Source organism: Tachysurus vachellii, chromosome 4, assembly GCF_030014155.1.
Source record: "Tachysurus vachellii isolate PV-2020 chromosome 4, HZAU_Pvac_v1, whole genome shotgun sequence".
NCBI classification, from domain to species: domain Eukaryota; kingdom Metazoa; phylum Chordata; class Actinopteri; order Siluriformes; family Bagridae; genus Tachysurus; species Tachysurus vachellii.
The window spans coordinates 4,055,920-4,072,968 of record NC_083463.1 but is presented as its reverse complement, the minus strand read 5'-3'; the positions used below and the strand labels follow the sequence as shown (position 1 = coordinate 4,072,968).

The window sequence follows — 17,049 nt, the reverse complement described above, 5'->3', positions numbered from 1 at the left end:
AGGGGGAAATATATACATATTTACATTTACCAGACACTCTTATCCAGAGTGACTCACATTTGAGCAATTGAGGGTTAAGGGCCTTGCTCAGGGGCCCTGCAGTGACAACTTGGTGGACCTGGGATTCGAACCATTGACCTTCCGATCAGTAGTTGAACACCACGACACACACCACACAGACGGATACACGGCTGGGCAACTACACAAAAAAATTTAAAACAACAGACTCGACTTAAAGTTTTTCATTTTTATTCAAATTCAAAATATGAAATGAGCTAAAGTTCACACATGAAAACCAAAGTAGTCAAAAAAACGTCAGAGTGCCTCTTGTTGAAATGCTCGGAGTCGGTTTAAAGAAAACAAAGTGAATTAAAAATGGCACTTTGGAATAAGAGGCTTCAGTCACAAAATAATAACCCAATTAAAAAGAAAAAGATTATTTTGGTCGTCTTGACAAAGGGAAAATAAAAACCCTTAGTAGCAGATAAGGTACGGCTTATGACGCCAACTTTTACACCGGTTTCTAAGGTCTGTGATTATCGTGAATGAATATATGAGACTGAAATCCAAGGTATAGTCAGGAGATGCTTTTCTACAAGGCTTTCCAGTTCAGAAGGGAACAGAACGGTTCTGAGGTCCAGTTAGCAGGATCCATGAAGGTCCCTGTGCTTTCCGTCTGGAGAAACACGGGACATATCACATGTGTGGTGCTGATCATCGCTTTGTGGGGTTATATTACAGAAATGTTACAGTCTTCATCATTAGGGACAACAAACCCAAAGTCCTGTAAGATCAGGAACAGTTTAAACACAATAATGTGGTGTTACGAACCGTTATGAAGCTACACAGATAAAAATGAAACCCAAACACGCTTATCGGCGTCCTGATTTTGCTGAGATGACAAAAAGGGCGGGACTTAACATTGTATCAGCCAATCACAAACCTGATCACATCAACCAAGTAATTAGAAAACAAAAACAATAGTCAAAAAAAGTAACGTGACACACTTACAGGAAGTCGTTAACATTAGTGAGTTACGTTTATCTGGTATGTGCTCTGAACCTTCACCCAACGCTTCGTCATCGACACCTCACTGTCCGCTTAATTCACCTTCATCAGACACTTAGACAATCTGGACTGTGCAGGATGTTGAGTGGAAAACGACACAAACAGCAAGTGGACTGATGTTAAACATTTGTAAAGGTTAATATTCCCTCTTAAGCACAAGCTACAAAGGTTAATTACAGCTAAACGTCGTGTGATCGATCAGGTTCGCGATCGGCTGATTCAATACAAAGAGCTGAAATAAGGATGTGTGCCAGTAATCCTTCTCAAAATTCGACACGAAACGCGTTTCGCCGTATCGCTCATTCAGGTGCGAGTCGAGCGTAAAGACTGGAAGCTGCGGGTGAGCAGGCACAGTGGACACGTTTCTGACAGATCTGATTGTAACTGTGGGGAATATTTACAATACGCGTTAAAGCAGCCGTGCGTTTATGAGCCGTTCTCTACTTTCGCTTGCTTGGTGGCTGGAGTACCGGCGTCTTTGCCGTTAGACTCCAAGGTTCGCTTCTTCGCCGCTGGCTCTGTATGATCAGAAGAAAGATGCAGAGATTAATGAAGTGTACACAAGATTTGTTGTACAAACCGCACTTTAATGCAGAACTCTCCAGATCTGCACCACCAGACCATCTCCTTCTTACCTGCGTCCTCGGCGTCGTCACCCTCTTCTTCGTCGCTATCAAATTTAGTCTTCTTGCCGTGGAACCGCGTCTGCTCTCGTCCTCCTCTGTCCCTGCGGCCGCCCCGGCCTCGGCCGCGTCCCCTGTGACCTCCTGCGTGTCAAAACGAGAACACGTGTGAGTTTGAGAGCAATACTTCCTTCATACTCTGACTGAATGATCCAAATAAGTCCCGCCCCAGTTTCTTGACTGACCAATCACTGCTTAGCACCTGCTACATTCATAGTAGCTCAATTTAAAGATTTCCACTGAGCATATTGCATGTAACCCTTTAGAGGTGAAGGCTGTACTGATTCTTCTTCTTTAGCTACACTAGATTCCTCTCGTCACACGTTCCAGAGCTCTAGCTGATCGTTAGTTGTGTAAGGAGTGAGTTTATCGGGTTGAGCACGACACCTCTTCCTCCTTTGCGTTTGTTGAGCGATTCCTGCTGGCTCTCCAGGATCTTCTTCAGAACCTCCAGCTCGACGTCGCCCTCCAGCACCTCCCACTGAACGTCTTTATCTTTAATCTTCAGCTCGGAGCCTCCGGCTGCTTCCTGAGCCTTCTGCAGGGCTTCTTTAGCATCTGAGCGGAACAGGATGGTGCCCTGAGTACAGGAAGAGCACGCTGAGTGAATACTGTACCACTTGGAGATCTTTTTACCCCCTGGTATGTACATTCATTGAGGTAAAATCAGGTCTCACCTCTTTAGCTCCTCTGGTGAAGTCGATCCATTTGATCTGAGCGTGCTCGGCAAAGATCTGGTGGAAATCCTCTCGAGAAACGTGGTCCAGTTCACCCGAAAACTTCAGCACACAGCCTCTCTGCTCGTCCAGAGATTTCTGAAAACATTAAAGGGAGTTCCTTAAAGAGAGCCATGTGACAAAGTCGGCAGGTTATAAGGACTATAAATCGTTACAGAACACAAGTGTAGAGGAATACAGACTGAATATAGATGGTGGGATAAGTGCACAATTTGTTTTATTACAGCAGCAGTATAAAGGGGATGGGATGTGGTAGCTCAGTGGTTAAGGTGTTGGGCTTCTGATCGGAAGGTCATGGGTTCGAACCCCAGGTCCACCAAGCTGCCACTGCTGGGCCCCTGAGCAAGGCCCTTAACCCTCAGTTGCAAGTCACTCTGGATAAGGGTGTCTGCTAAATGCCGTAAATGTAAAGTGTTAGAACTAGAGTGTGTGTGTGTGTGTGTGTGTGTGTGTGTGTGATGAATAAAAAGAAACTCACCATCTCCTCCTTCTCAGCCTGTTTCTGCTTCTCTTCTTTTTCACTGAAATCAAAAGGGTTCCATGAGAAAACTGAAAGATGTAAAAACTGCATCACTGACGTGGGCGAGACTAAATCCTGTTGTCTACAAAAAAATTCGCCATCTTTGTTTCTATTGGCTCAATGACCAAGGCTTGTGAGGCGACAGGTCAGATGTCGTCACAGCCCCTCCTCCTTTCCCCTTCAGTGACTCAAGTCTCTCCTACGACTGATGATGCGAGTAAAACTACAGACGGCATCTAGAGTGATGGTCACTGGAGGACATCAGGAGACAAACCTGTCCCTAATATACGGTGTTGTGCTGCGTTTCCTCACCTCTTGGCTTTGGCCTTGGCGTCTGCGCGGCCCTGCTTCCTCTCCTCCGCTTTCTTAGCAAAGTAGTCGTCCCTAGACGAAGAGGGTCAAAGGTTAAACGACGCCTTCCATCAAACCCTCAGAAGGAACATAAACGAGCCGTCGCTCAATGCAGCATTACGACATTAAATCTAATGAAGCCATGTGGGCAATAAATATTTACACTTTATTTCTAAATTGAAGAATAATGACGTTATATGACGAATAATCAGACGTTTATGATATGCTTAAAGAAAATAGGGTCAGATTTATGTGATGAACAAATACTTATAAAAATGTAAGATTTATCTAATCAAACAACTACGGCGAAATTTAAAACATCATACATTAATAGAGAAAAATAAGAGCCAATAAGAAGACACTGTTTTTGAGTTAGTAGTGAAATATAATTGGAGAAAAATAAAATTCAGCTTAAACAGCTACAGAGAACTGACATCAGTAGATAAAACAGAGGAAATGCATTGAGACTATATACTTTATGCTCTCGGGTCACGGCACCAGCACATCACTAAGCCTTGTGCCATCACTAAGCCTAATCTAGGCACTGCTTGAACATCGTGTGCTCTGCGGCAGACACGTTCATGCGGCACACAAACCTTAATCGTGACTTACTTGATGAGGACAATCATGTCGTTTCCTTTAAACTGTTTAACGTCGTCTCTTGCCACGAAGGTCTTCGCTGCTTCATCTGACTCCAAGACTGCAAAGATGGAGCCCTGCAATGAACAAGTCAAATACAAAAACACACTGAAATACATCTGAACTAACAAAATAAAGATTTGATGAAGCACTCAAAAATTCCCATTATTTAAAAGAAAAAAAAAAAAAAACATTCCATAATTCCATAAACAAGCTTCCGTAAACGTCACAAGTACTGTGGAGGATTTGTGGAGTTTTTCCATCCAAACACAAAACCCTGAGCAGATCCACATCCAAACCAGAGCCAAACCCATACAGAACTGTATACACACAAGATCACTGCTTTTAGCGATTTATTTATTTATTCTGAATGTATGAGTGCGGAAAAAATATAATTCATTATAGGGCTGAGCGATACGGCTGAAAACTGTATCACGATATCAGTGTTTCATTTCGGTCGATATCGATAATTATTGATATTATGACCCATTTAAAATGAGGACCAGGAGAAAAATATATTACATTTAAACATTTTTATTTTAAACTTAACCTTCCTCTGATCGTAATCCCCTCAGTTATTAAGACAGATCTGCTGCATGTGCGGTGTTGCAGCTACAGATGTTGTTGGTGAATACGGCTGTGCTCCAAAGGGTGAGCGCGGCTAAGGTGGTAAATCAAGTTCGTGGTATTACCAGTCTTAGCGGGGACGACGGTCTTGAATAATTTGCAGACGACATAATATAATATCCAAAAAACTGCCGTACTGGCGAGCTGACTTTTCCTCTTTTATTTACAATTTCCTTGCTCGCTGCGGCTCATTTTCCGCTCATCAGTCGCCGGTTACTGAAGAGGAATCCAGCAGACAAGCACGAGACGACGATATGGTGCAACCAAACTTAATACTCTTACATGATTGGCTGTTAGCGTGTCACTCCCTACGTTGCTAGGTTACCAGAGATTGAGTGCCTTTGTTAATGCAACCAAACTTGCTTCGTGACCTCGGTTTTCTTCCGACGAAGAATAAAAAATATCAAACGTTTTATCGAACACTTTTTATTGATATCGATCACGAGTCTATCGCGATACATATCGTTATCTTTTTATCACCCAGCCCTAATTCATTGTTTGCCTTGAAAAGAGTTTTATTCTTTTTATGTTACAAAAATGTTCCACTTGTTATACATTCAAATGTATTAAAGTAAAAAGTTATATCAGTTTGTAGGTTATTAAATGTCTGCAAAAATGAATCCATTATGCAGCTCGACGTGCTGACAACGGCAAACAACGAAAGGTTCACCATTTAGTGTTAATAAGCACCGACACTAGAGCCTCCTTTTATACTTTTTATTGCTAAACTCTAAATATACATATAGAAGCCTCTACCATACAAGTCTGTGTGAATTAGTCATTAGTCATTATTAGTCTTTACTTACTAAAACTAACAGACACAGGAACAGTTTCTTTCCCCAGACAATCACCCTGATTAACAACTCACCATAATTATATTCCCTGCTTCATATTCCCTGTACTGCATTATCAGAACTGTCAGTCATCACATCATCTGTATATATTACACACACTACTGCTGCTGTATATTGTACAAAAGCATAATATTGCACAATATTGTTATTTGCACTCACACTATGTACATAACTGATCATATTCTATATTCATATTTAATACTCATACTGTCTATACTGTATCCCATCATCTGCATTGTCTTAGCATAGTATAGTGTACTTTTGAGTCACAAACTGCTGGAACCAAATACCTTGTGTGTGTAAACATCAACACACTTGGCCAATAAATCTGATTCGGATTCCTACAGAATCAACATCCTGATTAAAAAGCTGACTTGCCTTGCAGCCGGGACTGTCGGAGCTCCTGACCAATCGGATTTGAGAATTTAACTATAACTTAACATGGCGGGGTCACGGTGGCTTAGTGGTTAGCACGTTCACCTCACACCTCCAGGGTCGGGGTTCGATTCCCGCCTCCACCTTGTGTGTGTGGAGTTTGCATGTTCTCCCCGTACATCGGGGGTTTCCTCCAGGTACTCCGGTTTCCTCCCCCGGTCCAAAGACTTGCATGGCAGGTTGATTGGCATCTCTGGAAAAATTGTCCCTAGTGTGTGATTGCGTGAGTGAATGAGAGTGTGTGTGTGCCCTGTGATGGGTTGGCACTCCGTCCAGGGTGCATCCTGCCTTGATGCCCGATGACGGCTGAGATAGGCACAGGCTCCCCGTGACCCGAGAGGTAGTTCGGATAAGCGGTAGAAGATGAATGAATGAATGAATGAATGAACTTAACATGGCTCAGACACATTGCTATATCCGTCTCCGAGGGCATTTAGACCTGGTCTTTTTACCATCGGATAGCTATTTGATCACAGAAAACACATGACGTGACCAGGTGTAAAAGGCCTTGTGTCTTAAGAAAGTCAGTTCGTATATCGCACCTAATCCGTGTCATTAAACCTACGTTCCCTGATCACTGATTCGTCTTCACTGTAACTTTGTCAGACCAAGTCGACGAGTAGCGCAAGGAAGGGGAGGGGCTTCAGCGGGGCATGATTCTGAGAATCGTATTAGTGTCGATCAAAAAAAAAAAAAAAAACCTCAGTGAAACACACACACACACGCCTCTAGTTTTTTCTTGTGTAAAAGCAGCAGTCTTACCTTGAATGTTTTCTGTGGCCCTTTCCTCATCTGAATGTTCTCCACATGTCCTTTATCAGCGAGCCAGTCTTTAATTTCATCTAGTGTTGTATCCAAAGGGAAGCCTTTCTGTGGGAGAATGTTATCTGTTTATTAGCTGATAAACAGTGGCATATTTGTTACCATATGTATGTATTTAACAGAACAGGTTTCGATTTATCGATTTATAAGGTTACGTGTCGGGTTAAACATCGTACCCGAGGTGTGCACAATTTAATTAGCTATGATGTTAATGCCAGAATTGGAGCAATTGACTACATTAACTTGGATTTTCCAGCAGTGACATCAAACACCTTATCATATGAATGATTCATAAATGTTCTGATGTGTAATATATTCGTTTACACGTTTCTCATATCTACCAGGTCACGTTATATTGGTGCCATGATAGATAAATATCTGTGTCCTAAATGGCAGAAGTACAGAGTGATGTGTGTAGACGCAGACGTGCGTAGAAATAACTCATTAGCTCTTTAAAGGTGGGGTCTCCGATGTTTGAGAAATGCTTCAGAAAACTGAGTCGGGACGACAAACAAAACAAAAATCAAAACAAACATGTAGCCAATGAGCAGAAAGGGGCGTGTCTTGTCAATATGCGGCTGAGCTAAACGCTGTTACTACACAAATGACGCAGCTACAACTGTGTTTTGCTAGTAACAGCGTTTAGCTCAGGAGTTATTGACTCGGGAAACTCCAATCTGTGAATATGTGCCCAACTTCCTGCTCCTTCAGTTCTCTCCAGCGCTGGAAAGCTGATCCTATATTAACACGTCCTACTTCTTACCTTATCGTAAGCCTTTCTTCACTTTCTTTCTTTTTTATCCTCCGTGTCAATGTTAAAACCGCTTTCTGCTAATGTCACACATGCACACTGAACACCTTCTCCGCCCATATGGACAAGACACGCCCCTTTCTGCTCATTGGCAACACCTTTGTTTTGATTTTTGTTTTTTTTTTGTCGTCCCAACGCAGATTTCTGAAGCATTTCTCAAACATCGGAGACCCCACCTTTAAGCAGCAGAGATTTGTTAAATCTCTCTCATTGTGTGTGTGCGCTTTAAGATGAAGACGAGTGAGTCTCAGTGAAGAAAGTGTGGTCTGGGGATCACAAGTCACTCACCATGTATATAGATTTGTGTTTGAGGGCATCTTTATACTCATCAGTGTACTCGGGCAGAGGCTTGCTCAGGCTCCGTCTGATCTTTGTTTGATCCTCACTGATCTCCAACAGCCCCGTTTTCGATTTCCGCAGAGATTCGACGATAACCGCAGCATCTGAGGTCAAATTCTTTAGCCTGCGGAGACAAACACGTGTGAGAACGACACAACAGCGGAAACTCCTCGAGCCAAACATAAGGCAAAATAAATCTCTTTACCCATAATCATCAGGGCAGGATTGAAATCTCTCAAGATAAATACAAGACGATATAATCCCGTTTGCCCCTTTGAGCTTTTGTACCTGTTAAACTTAAGCATGGTCTCCAGAGTAACCCAGCCATCATCCAGCTGGATCTGCTCCTTTAAAAACCTGTCTCGAGGGAGATTGTGGTCTCCGAAATAATACTGAAAAGGAAGAGAAAAAAACAAACAATTTAACACCTATATACACATTTTAAAGTGAGACAGTGTCTCACGGTGTCAGTGTCTCTCTCACCTCGATCTGTTCAGCCACTTTCTTTTCCAGGGGAGACATTTCTTGCTCTTCAGCCATCCCTAATCGAAAAATAAAAAACGGTATTAAAATACGTCCACGTTTAAAGAAAGAACATCTGCTATACAAATAAAGAGAAGAGTTTGTATAGAGAAAATTAATCAACAGTGACGTGACATACGGCTAAGTACAGTGACCCATACTCAGAATTCGTTCTCTGCATTTAACCCATCCAAAGCGCACACACACACCGTGAACACACGGAGCAGTGAGCAGCCATTTATGCTGCGGCGCCCGGGGAGCAGATGGGGGGAGGTTCGGTGCCTTGCTCAAGGGCACCTCAGTCGTGGTATTGCCGGGCCGAGATTCGAACCCACAACCTTATGGTTAGGAGTCAAACTCTCTAACCATTAGGCCACGACTTCAATGTCCATTGTTAAAAGTGCTCTACAAAGGACTTGTTATATTGTTGTTTTTGGCTTCAGCAGGAGATTATTAAAATTAGCCTAATGTTCTTTTTGTGGTGTCTGTAGACTGAAGAATACAAATCCACATTTCCTGCAGGGGTTATAGGGTAAATATTTCACCTATCATCTGTTATACACCGTATGTACACAAGTATGATGACACCTGACCATCATATCCATAACATGTGCTCACTGAACATCTCATTCCAGATTTATTCCCCTTTACAGTTATCATAAGCTCCACTCTTCTCTTCTCAGAAGCTTTTCACTAGATAGTGGAACATAGCTGTGAGCATTCAGGGGTTATTCTCTTGTTCCACAAGAGCATTAGTGAGATCAGATGCTGATGTTGGGATGTTAAGGAAACTCCAGTTCCAGTTCATCCCAAAGATATTCAGTGGGGTTGAGTCTGAGTCCGGGGCTCTGATCAGGACACTAAAGTTCTTCAACAGACCATGTCTTCATGGAGCTGCATGGTTTGTTCACATGGGCATTGTCATGCTGGAACAGTGTCTGGGTCTCTTCCATTAGGCCACGACTTCACACTTGCACTTGGAATGGGTTTATTATTATTATTATTATTATTATTATTACTACTACAGCACTAAAATAGATCATTACAGTTAAAGACACAACATTAATGACCTTTTTTAATTAACAGCTGCATAATTTCCTTCCAAGACATTTTACATCAGAGGATCATTTAAAAAACATAAGAAATCAATCATATTTAGTTCTTTCCGTTAAACATATTAAACATAAATAAGTAAAAGTGCATTTTAATCAGATGTTTCTAAAGAACTGAAGAAACTTTGTGTACAATTTGGTTTATTTCCTCCTCATTTACATACAGTTATAAAAGCTTTCCACTACTGATGATAAACAAGCCTATATAACAAAGTTTATCATGGAAACAAACGACTTATTATGTGTTCATATTAACAGTGAATTATTCACCTAAACACACTTAAGGGTATAAACACATGTACACATGTGGCGCGCGTGCACTACATGTCCGCCATGTTTGAATCCAAGTCTCGCGAGAACTCAGCAACACCGACGAGATTTGGTTACAAACCAAAAAGTACTGGAGAAAAAAAGTCCTCAGAAACGTGAAAGTCGTTAGAATTATATCTGAATAACGGAAATATAAACGAGGACACGCTGGATTCTTGTCTGGTGTCTGATTGACTACGTTTAATCCACATGGATAGAAAACCTCACGTCATACTGCACGCGCATGGGCATAAGTCTAAATATAAACAATTTATTTAAAAAACAAACATATCTTGGTGATAAATGACTTACTTTCGTGCCTGAATATCTACCGCCGTTGGGATGAACTGCAGCTCTACCTCGCTCACGTTTGACACACGCTTTTCTTAAGTGCGCATGCGCGTTGCGTCATTTATCGAGGAATCATGGGAAGTGGAGTCGAAGGTTACAGAAAGACTACAAAAATGGCCGAATGTATGAAAAAACGCAGCAGGATTCAATCCTTATCAAGAACAATTCGATAAATATTTCAAATGTAATGTAAAATGAATATTAAATATAAATATATTATTAAATATATAATTTTAATATAGTATTATATAGTATGATATTTATATATTATTATTATTATTGTTGTTGTTATTGTTGCTGTTATTATTATTGGAGAGAGTGGGAAAGAGGTAAAGAAGCAAGTGCAGGCAGGTAGGAATGGGTGGAGAAAGGGGTCAGGAGTTCTGTGTGATAGGAAAATATCAGCGAGCATCAAGGGGAAGGTGTACAGGACAGTGGTGAGACCGGCCGTGCTGTATGGTTTAGAGACAGTGTCACTGAAGAAGAGACAGGAGTCAGAGCTAGAGGTAGCCGAGCTGAAGATGTTGAGGTTCTCTTTGGGAGTGACAAGATTGGACATGATTAGGAACGAGTACATCAGAGGGACAGCTCAAGTTGGACATTTGGGGGACAAAGTTAGGGAGGCTTTGATTAAGATGGTTTGGACATGTTCAGAGGAGGGAGAGTGAGTATATTGGTAGGAGAATGTTGGACATGGAGCTGCCAGGCATGAGGCAAAGAGGAAGGCCAAAGAGGAGGTATATGGATGTAATTAATGAGGATATGAAGCTAGTGGGTGCAAGTGTTGAGGATGCAGAAGATAGGGATAGGTGGAGAGAAATGATTCGCTGTGGCGACCCCTGAAGGGAAAAGCCGAAAGAAGATTGTTATTAGTATAATGATTCTTCTTCTTCTTCTTCTTCTTCTTCTTCTTATTATTATTATTATTATTATTATTGTTGTTGTTGTTGTTTTTATTATTATTATTATTATTATTATTATTATTATTATCAGAATCCGAATCAGGATTATTGTGTTGACACACACAAGGAATTTGGTTCCAGCTGTTTGTGACTCTCAAAAGTACAGACATAAATAACACTATACTATACAAGACAATGCAGACGATGAGATACAATATAGACAGTATGAGTATTAAATATGAATATAGAATATGAACGATCAGTTATGTACATAAAGTGTGGGAGTGCAAATAACAATATTATGCTTTTGTACAAAAATTTGTATTTGTATGCTTTTGTAGTGTTGAGGGGTCTTTCCTAAAGTCCACTATCATCTCCACAGTTTTGAGGGTGTTTAGCTCTAGGCTGTTCTGACTGCACCAGCTGCTCCACGTCCTGCCGGTATGCAGACTCATCGCCATCTTGGATGAGACCAATGAGCGTAGCATCATCTGTAAATTTCAGGAGTTTAACAGTTTGGTCATTTGAAGTGCAGTCATTAGTGTAGAGGGAGAATAGCAGTGGGGAGAGGACACATCCCTGTGGAGCGCCAGTGCTGATTGTCCGAATGCTAGAGGTAACACCTCCCAGTCTCACCTGTTATTTCTTGCCTGTCAGGAAGCTGGTGATCCACTGACAGATGGAAGGGGGTATAGTGAGCCTGAGGAGTTTGGAGTGGAGAATTTCCGGAATTATAGTATTAAAAGCTGAACTGAAGTCAACAAACAGAATCCGGGGTTTATGTCCCTGGGCAGTCCAGGTGTTGCAGAATGTAGTGCAGTCCAATGTTGACTGCGTCATCCACTGATCTGTTTGCACGGTAAGCGAACTGTAGGGGATCCAGCATCTGTTCTGTTACAGTCTTTAGGTTGGCCAATACCAGCTGTTCAAAGGTCTTCATGACAACAGATGTCAGAGCGACAGGCCTGTAGTCATTCAGTCCAGTGATGGAGGGTTTCTTGAAGACCGGAATGATTGTGGAGAGTTTAAAGCAGGAGGGGACTTCACACAGCTCCAGTGATCTGTTGAAGATACAGTATGGGTGAAGATAGGAGCCAGTTGATCAGCACATGCTTTGAGACAGGAGGGGGCGACATCGTCTGGGCCGGGGGCTTTCCTTGTCTTCTGTCTCTGAAAGAGCCGATTCACATCCTCTTCACAAATTGTGAGTGCAACTTGGTTGCTGGGAGGAGTTGATAATGGGGTTCCCAGGGGTGTGATGTCAGTCAGTGGGCTGGGTTGGATGGGAGGTGTGAAGATGTTTTTCTCAAACCTGCAGTAGAAGGTGTTGAGGTCGTCAGCCAGGTCTTTGTTTGCTTCAGTGGGAGGTGAACAGTGATTCCAGGTTTAGGCTGCAGTATTTATTCAGCACTGTGACATCTGTACAACATTTGCTCATTAATGAAGAAACTTATAATGCCTTTCACTTATAATGATGAGGATGATGATGATTATTATAATGATTATTATTATTGTTATTATTATTATGAGTATTATTGTTATTATTATTGTTTTTATTATGGTTATTATGATGATGATTATTATTATTTTATGGTTATTATTATTGTTGTTTTGTGCAGTGTATTACTGTATTATGCAGTGTTAAAATGTGTTGTGCAGTTAACTTACACACTTCAATTCATAATTTGATTATAAAAGCTTTATTATAATTGGTAATCATAAATTATTTAACAAATGGTTCAGTATGTAGAAGACCATAATTTAGTCAGTATACAGAATATTATTAAAATCTATTAAAAAAAACATATTACAAAAATGTGATGTGTCAATTTCAACAAGTGTTATAGATTTTATTTCTCATTTTATTAAAGTTAATCATGATACTATATATTCTCTTTATTATACATGGTGATAAAACAAAAACAATCATATTAAATTTCATACAGTTTCTAAAGAAAGATCCTACAAATGACAACATTAACATCAGTGTGTTAAGAGTAAACTCCTCTGTCCTAAAGTTGTCGTAAAGTTACAGCTTTACATCTGTGATGGTTATAAAGTGCTGTAATAAAGCAACAATTCAAGCACCAGAATCACTAAACTTGTATAAGCATATTTAAAATGTTTCGTGGTAAAAGTTTCCTTTACACTGCAGAATTGTCAGAGAAGTTTGACATCCACAGCCCACGGCTCAGCACTTCAAATAAAAACAGATAATAAAAGCATAAATGAAGGTGTAAACATTTCAGACTTTATTCATCAGACTATGTGAGGCTATTTAAATGCTTCTTATCCTTATCTTTCTTTGCTGTGTTTTTGCGGCAGCCCATCATTACTGTTTTATAATAGTTCAGCCTGTTGCTGGATGATTTTTAGCTGGTTTAGTATGTCAGTCCCGCTGTTCCAGGGGATGACCTGCACTTTAGGAGCATTACTTTCACTCCTGCTTTTGGCCAGCAGTTTTTCCAGACTGTACCCCTTTCTTGGCATTGCGATATCCCCCTCATTTAAAGCCTTAATAGGACAGAAATCATTCGACCCATCCCCTACATAACACACGGTGTGGTAATGGACCCCAACATCTGCCTGTCTGGCTCTAAAATCAGTTAACACTTTCTGCTTGCACATGTTAACAGGACAGCGCTCACAGGAGTGCGAATGAAAGCCCCCGACTTCGATGTACCCACGTTGGTTCACGCTGGCCGGGTTTGAGAAGACTATATCGACGGCGCACTTCATGCCGCCAGCTTCTAAAATCCAGTCTATGAACAGTGTGTTAGAATCAGAGACTATAATACAATCAATGTGGCTCTTGTTTTGATAGATAAACTTCAGCAGCTCGATCATTCCATCTGTGAACGGGATCGTCTGCATGACCTCGCGTACTGCGTCCGGACGGATAGATTGCTCTCCGATGTAAGTGAACACTCGACCCATGTACTCGGTCCAGCGCCCTCTCTGGTATGAATTCTCAAGCCAGGCAGGTAAGCTCTGCTCAGGTGTGCATTGGATCACCCACATGTCACTGTTGTTGTCCACCAACGTGTGATCAAAATCAAACACCACTAAGGTTTTCTTCTTCATCTCGACCTGCAAGCATATTAAAGAACTCTAAATATTAAAAGATGGCATTTCGGCTGGCTGGAAAACAATATGAAATGAAATTATTATACAAAATAAAAGTGGTATTTATTAACAAAACTGATTAATGTGATCTAATGAAAAAAAAAATATAATTAAAAAATTATCCACTTTTGACAGCAACTCCATTCCATCGTTGATTATTTTCCTGTAACAACACTCCAGTAATTTATTTATTTGTTTATTCATTATATACAGTCGTATGCAAAAGTTTAGGAACCCCTGAGAATTTCCATGATTTTCATTTATAAATATTTGAGTGTTTGGATCAGCAAACCTGTAACCACTTAGCACTGATTAATTGGAGCACACAATTTGTTTGGTGGCTCATTAAGCCTTGAACTTCATAGACAGGTTCATCCAATCATGAGAAAAGGTATTTAAGGCTGATTGCAAGTTGTTGTTCTCTTTGACTCTCCTCTGAAGAGTGGCAACATGGAGGCCTCAAAACAACTCTCAAATGACCTGAAAACAAAGATTGTTTAACATTATGGTTTAGGGGAAGGCTACAAAAAGTTATGGCAGAGATATAAGCTGTCAGTGTCCACTGTGAGGAACATAGTGAGGAAATGGACGACCAAAGGTACAGTTCTTGTTAAGGCCAGAAGTGGCAGGCCACGTAAAATATTGGAGAGGTGAAGGAGGGTGAGAACGGACAAAAACAGCCCACAGACCACCTCCAAATGCCTACAACATCAACTTGCTGTAGATGGTGTCACTGTGCATCGTTCAACAATTCAGCGCACTTTGCACAAGGTGAAGCTGAACAGGAGACTGATGTGAAAGAAGCCTTTTCTGCACACACGCCACAAACGGAGTCGCTTGAGGTCTGCAAACGCACATTTGGACAAGCCAGCTTCATTTTGGAATAAGGTGCTGTGGAGTGATGAAACAAAGATTGAGTTATTTGGTCATAACAAGGGGCGTTATACATGGCGGCAAAAGAACACAGCATACCAAGAAAAACACTTGCTACCCACAGTAAAATTTGGTGGAGGTTCCATCATGCTGTGGGGCTGTGTGGCCAGTGCTGGTACTGGGAATCTGGTTAAAGTTGAGAGTCGCATGGATTACACTCAATATCAGCAGATTCTTGAGAATAATGTTGAGGAATCAGTCACAAAGCTGAAGTTACGCCGGAGCTGGATATTTCAACAAGACAACGACCCAAAACACTGCTCATAATCTACTGGGGCATTTATGCAGAGGAACAAGTACAATATTCTGGAATGGCCATCCCAGTCCCCAGACCTGAATATCATTGTACATCTGTGGGGTGATTTGAAGCGGGCTGTCCGTGCTCGCCAACCATCAAACCTAACTGAACTGGAGATGTTCTGTAAGGAGGAATGGTCCAAAATACATTCATCCAGAATCCAGACACTCATTACAGGCTATAGGATTCATTTCTGTTCACACTTCCCACTTCACACTAAACCAGTGTGTCTCATATGTTCAGAAACCGTGGCACTTAAAAGTGGCAATGTGAAACGCCATTATGAGACAAAACATAAAGGTTTTGAACAAACATATCCACTCAAATCTGAAGACAGCGTCCCTGAGACTTTCCCAGGTCTGAGGAAAGTAGCCCTATACATCCTGACCATGTTTGGCTCTACATACAACTCCGAGGCAGCTTTCTCTACAATGAACATAATCCAAACTAAATATGGTTCCAGGGTCACTAATGAGCACCTCCATATGTGTATGAGAACGGCCCTGACTCCATTCAAGCCCAAGTTTAACTCTAACCCTAACAACCCTAACCCAAGCCCAGGTTTAACCCTAACCCAAGCCAAGCTAGACCTCAGTTCTCTCACTGAGATATAAAAGGGAAAGTTAAGCACTTTATTTAAACATACACAATTTTTACATTTTATTTATTTTCTCTTATTGAAATGTAGACCTACTTTTATTTATTTAATGAGAGAACGTTATACATATCTACAATCATACATATGTTCAGTTCTATGTTACGTGACAATAAATATTGTCAAAAGGTTTTTGACTTGTACTGAATTTATTTGATTTGACAGTCAGGTATTGATTGCTTGCAGATGTTGATACAACTACTAGGCTACTTAAATATATATCACACTAACTAGTGAGACATTATGATCTTCCGGACCTTCGCTTCAAGAAATTTTCTCTTACTGGACCTCTTTAAATTTTAGTTGAATACCTCTGCTCTAGAAGTTATTTCTGATAAAGGAGGCTCTACTAAATATTGATGTGATTTTTCTGTTGGGGTGCCAAAATTTATGCACCTGTCTGATTAATCCAATAAACCTCGTTTCACTACCGAAATAATATTGAGTCCTTCAGTTATTTGATAGATTAAAGTGAAATTGCTGATCCAAACACCCAAATATTATATAAATGTACATCATGGAAATTGTACATCATGTCAGGGGTGCCTAAACTTTTGCACACGACTGTAAATATAACTACATTTATACAGCCGGTTACGTACACAGTGATAAAGCGGCTGTATTAAAGCAACACGTCCTTAAATGTAAGAATTCTAACGTAAACATATAAATATACTGTAAAATAAAGTCTTTACACTTGAACTTCTTACCGATTCAGATGAAGACAAATAAGGGACAGTTTTGTTGACATCAATCTGTAAACCAAAACGCTATTTTCACCCCATGCCTCTTTGTGATTGGCTACCGGCAAAAATCCGTAATATTGTAATTGGCTAAAGAGAACGTCACTCAATTTGTACCGACGCGATGATTGGTCTACCAAAGAACTGCGGAAGTGACTAACCCGGTTCCTTTTATTTAGAATTTATTTCCTCATGAAGTAAACGGTATATAT

At 40.8% G+C, this 17,049-nt stretch overlaps 2 protein-coding genes across 2 annotated transcripts; both read right to left on the bottom strand.

The window, feature by feature from the left end:
• Window positions 1–232: 232 nt before the first annotated feature.
• Window positions 233–10,252, bottom strand: ssb (small RNA binding exonuclease protection factor La). Its single transcript, XM_060867443.1, has 12 exons — window positions 10,142–10,252; window positions 8,370–8,428; window positions 8,175–8,278; window positions 7,836–8,010; window positions 6,677–6,784; window positions 3,972–4,075; window positions 3,321–3,392; window positions 2,967–3,009; window positions 2,429–2,566; window positions 2,139–2,331; window positions 1,704–1,835; window positions 233–1,586 (listed from the first exon to the last, which is right to left on the bottom strand). Exons 2-12 carry the CDS (start codon window positions 8,424–8,426, stop codon window positions 1,495–1,497), a joined length of 1,218 nt encoding a protein of 405 aa, XP_060723426.1. The 5' UTR covers window positions 8,427–8,428; window positions 10,142–10,252; the 3' UTR covers window positions 233–1,494.
• Window positions 10,253–12,900: 2,648 nt separating this feature from the next.
• Window positions 12,901–16,892, bottom strand: phospho2 (phosphatase, orphan 2). The gene is made up of 2 exons (XM_060867442.1): window positions 16,805–16,892; window positions 12,901–14,172 (listed from the first exon to the last, which is right to left on the bottom strand). Exon 2 carries the CDS (start codon window positions 14,164–14,166, stop codon window positions 13,423–13,425), a length of 744 nt encoding a protein of 247 aa, XP_060723425.1. The 5' UTR covers window positions 14,167–14,172; window positions 16,805–16,892; the 3' UTR covers window positions 12,901–13,422.
• Window positions 16,893–17,049: the final 157 nt, after the last annotated feature.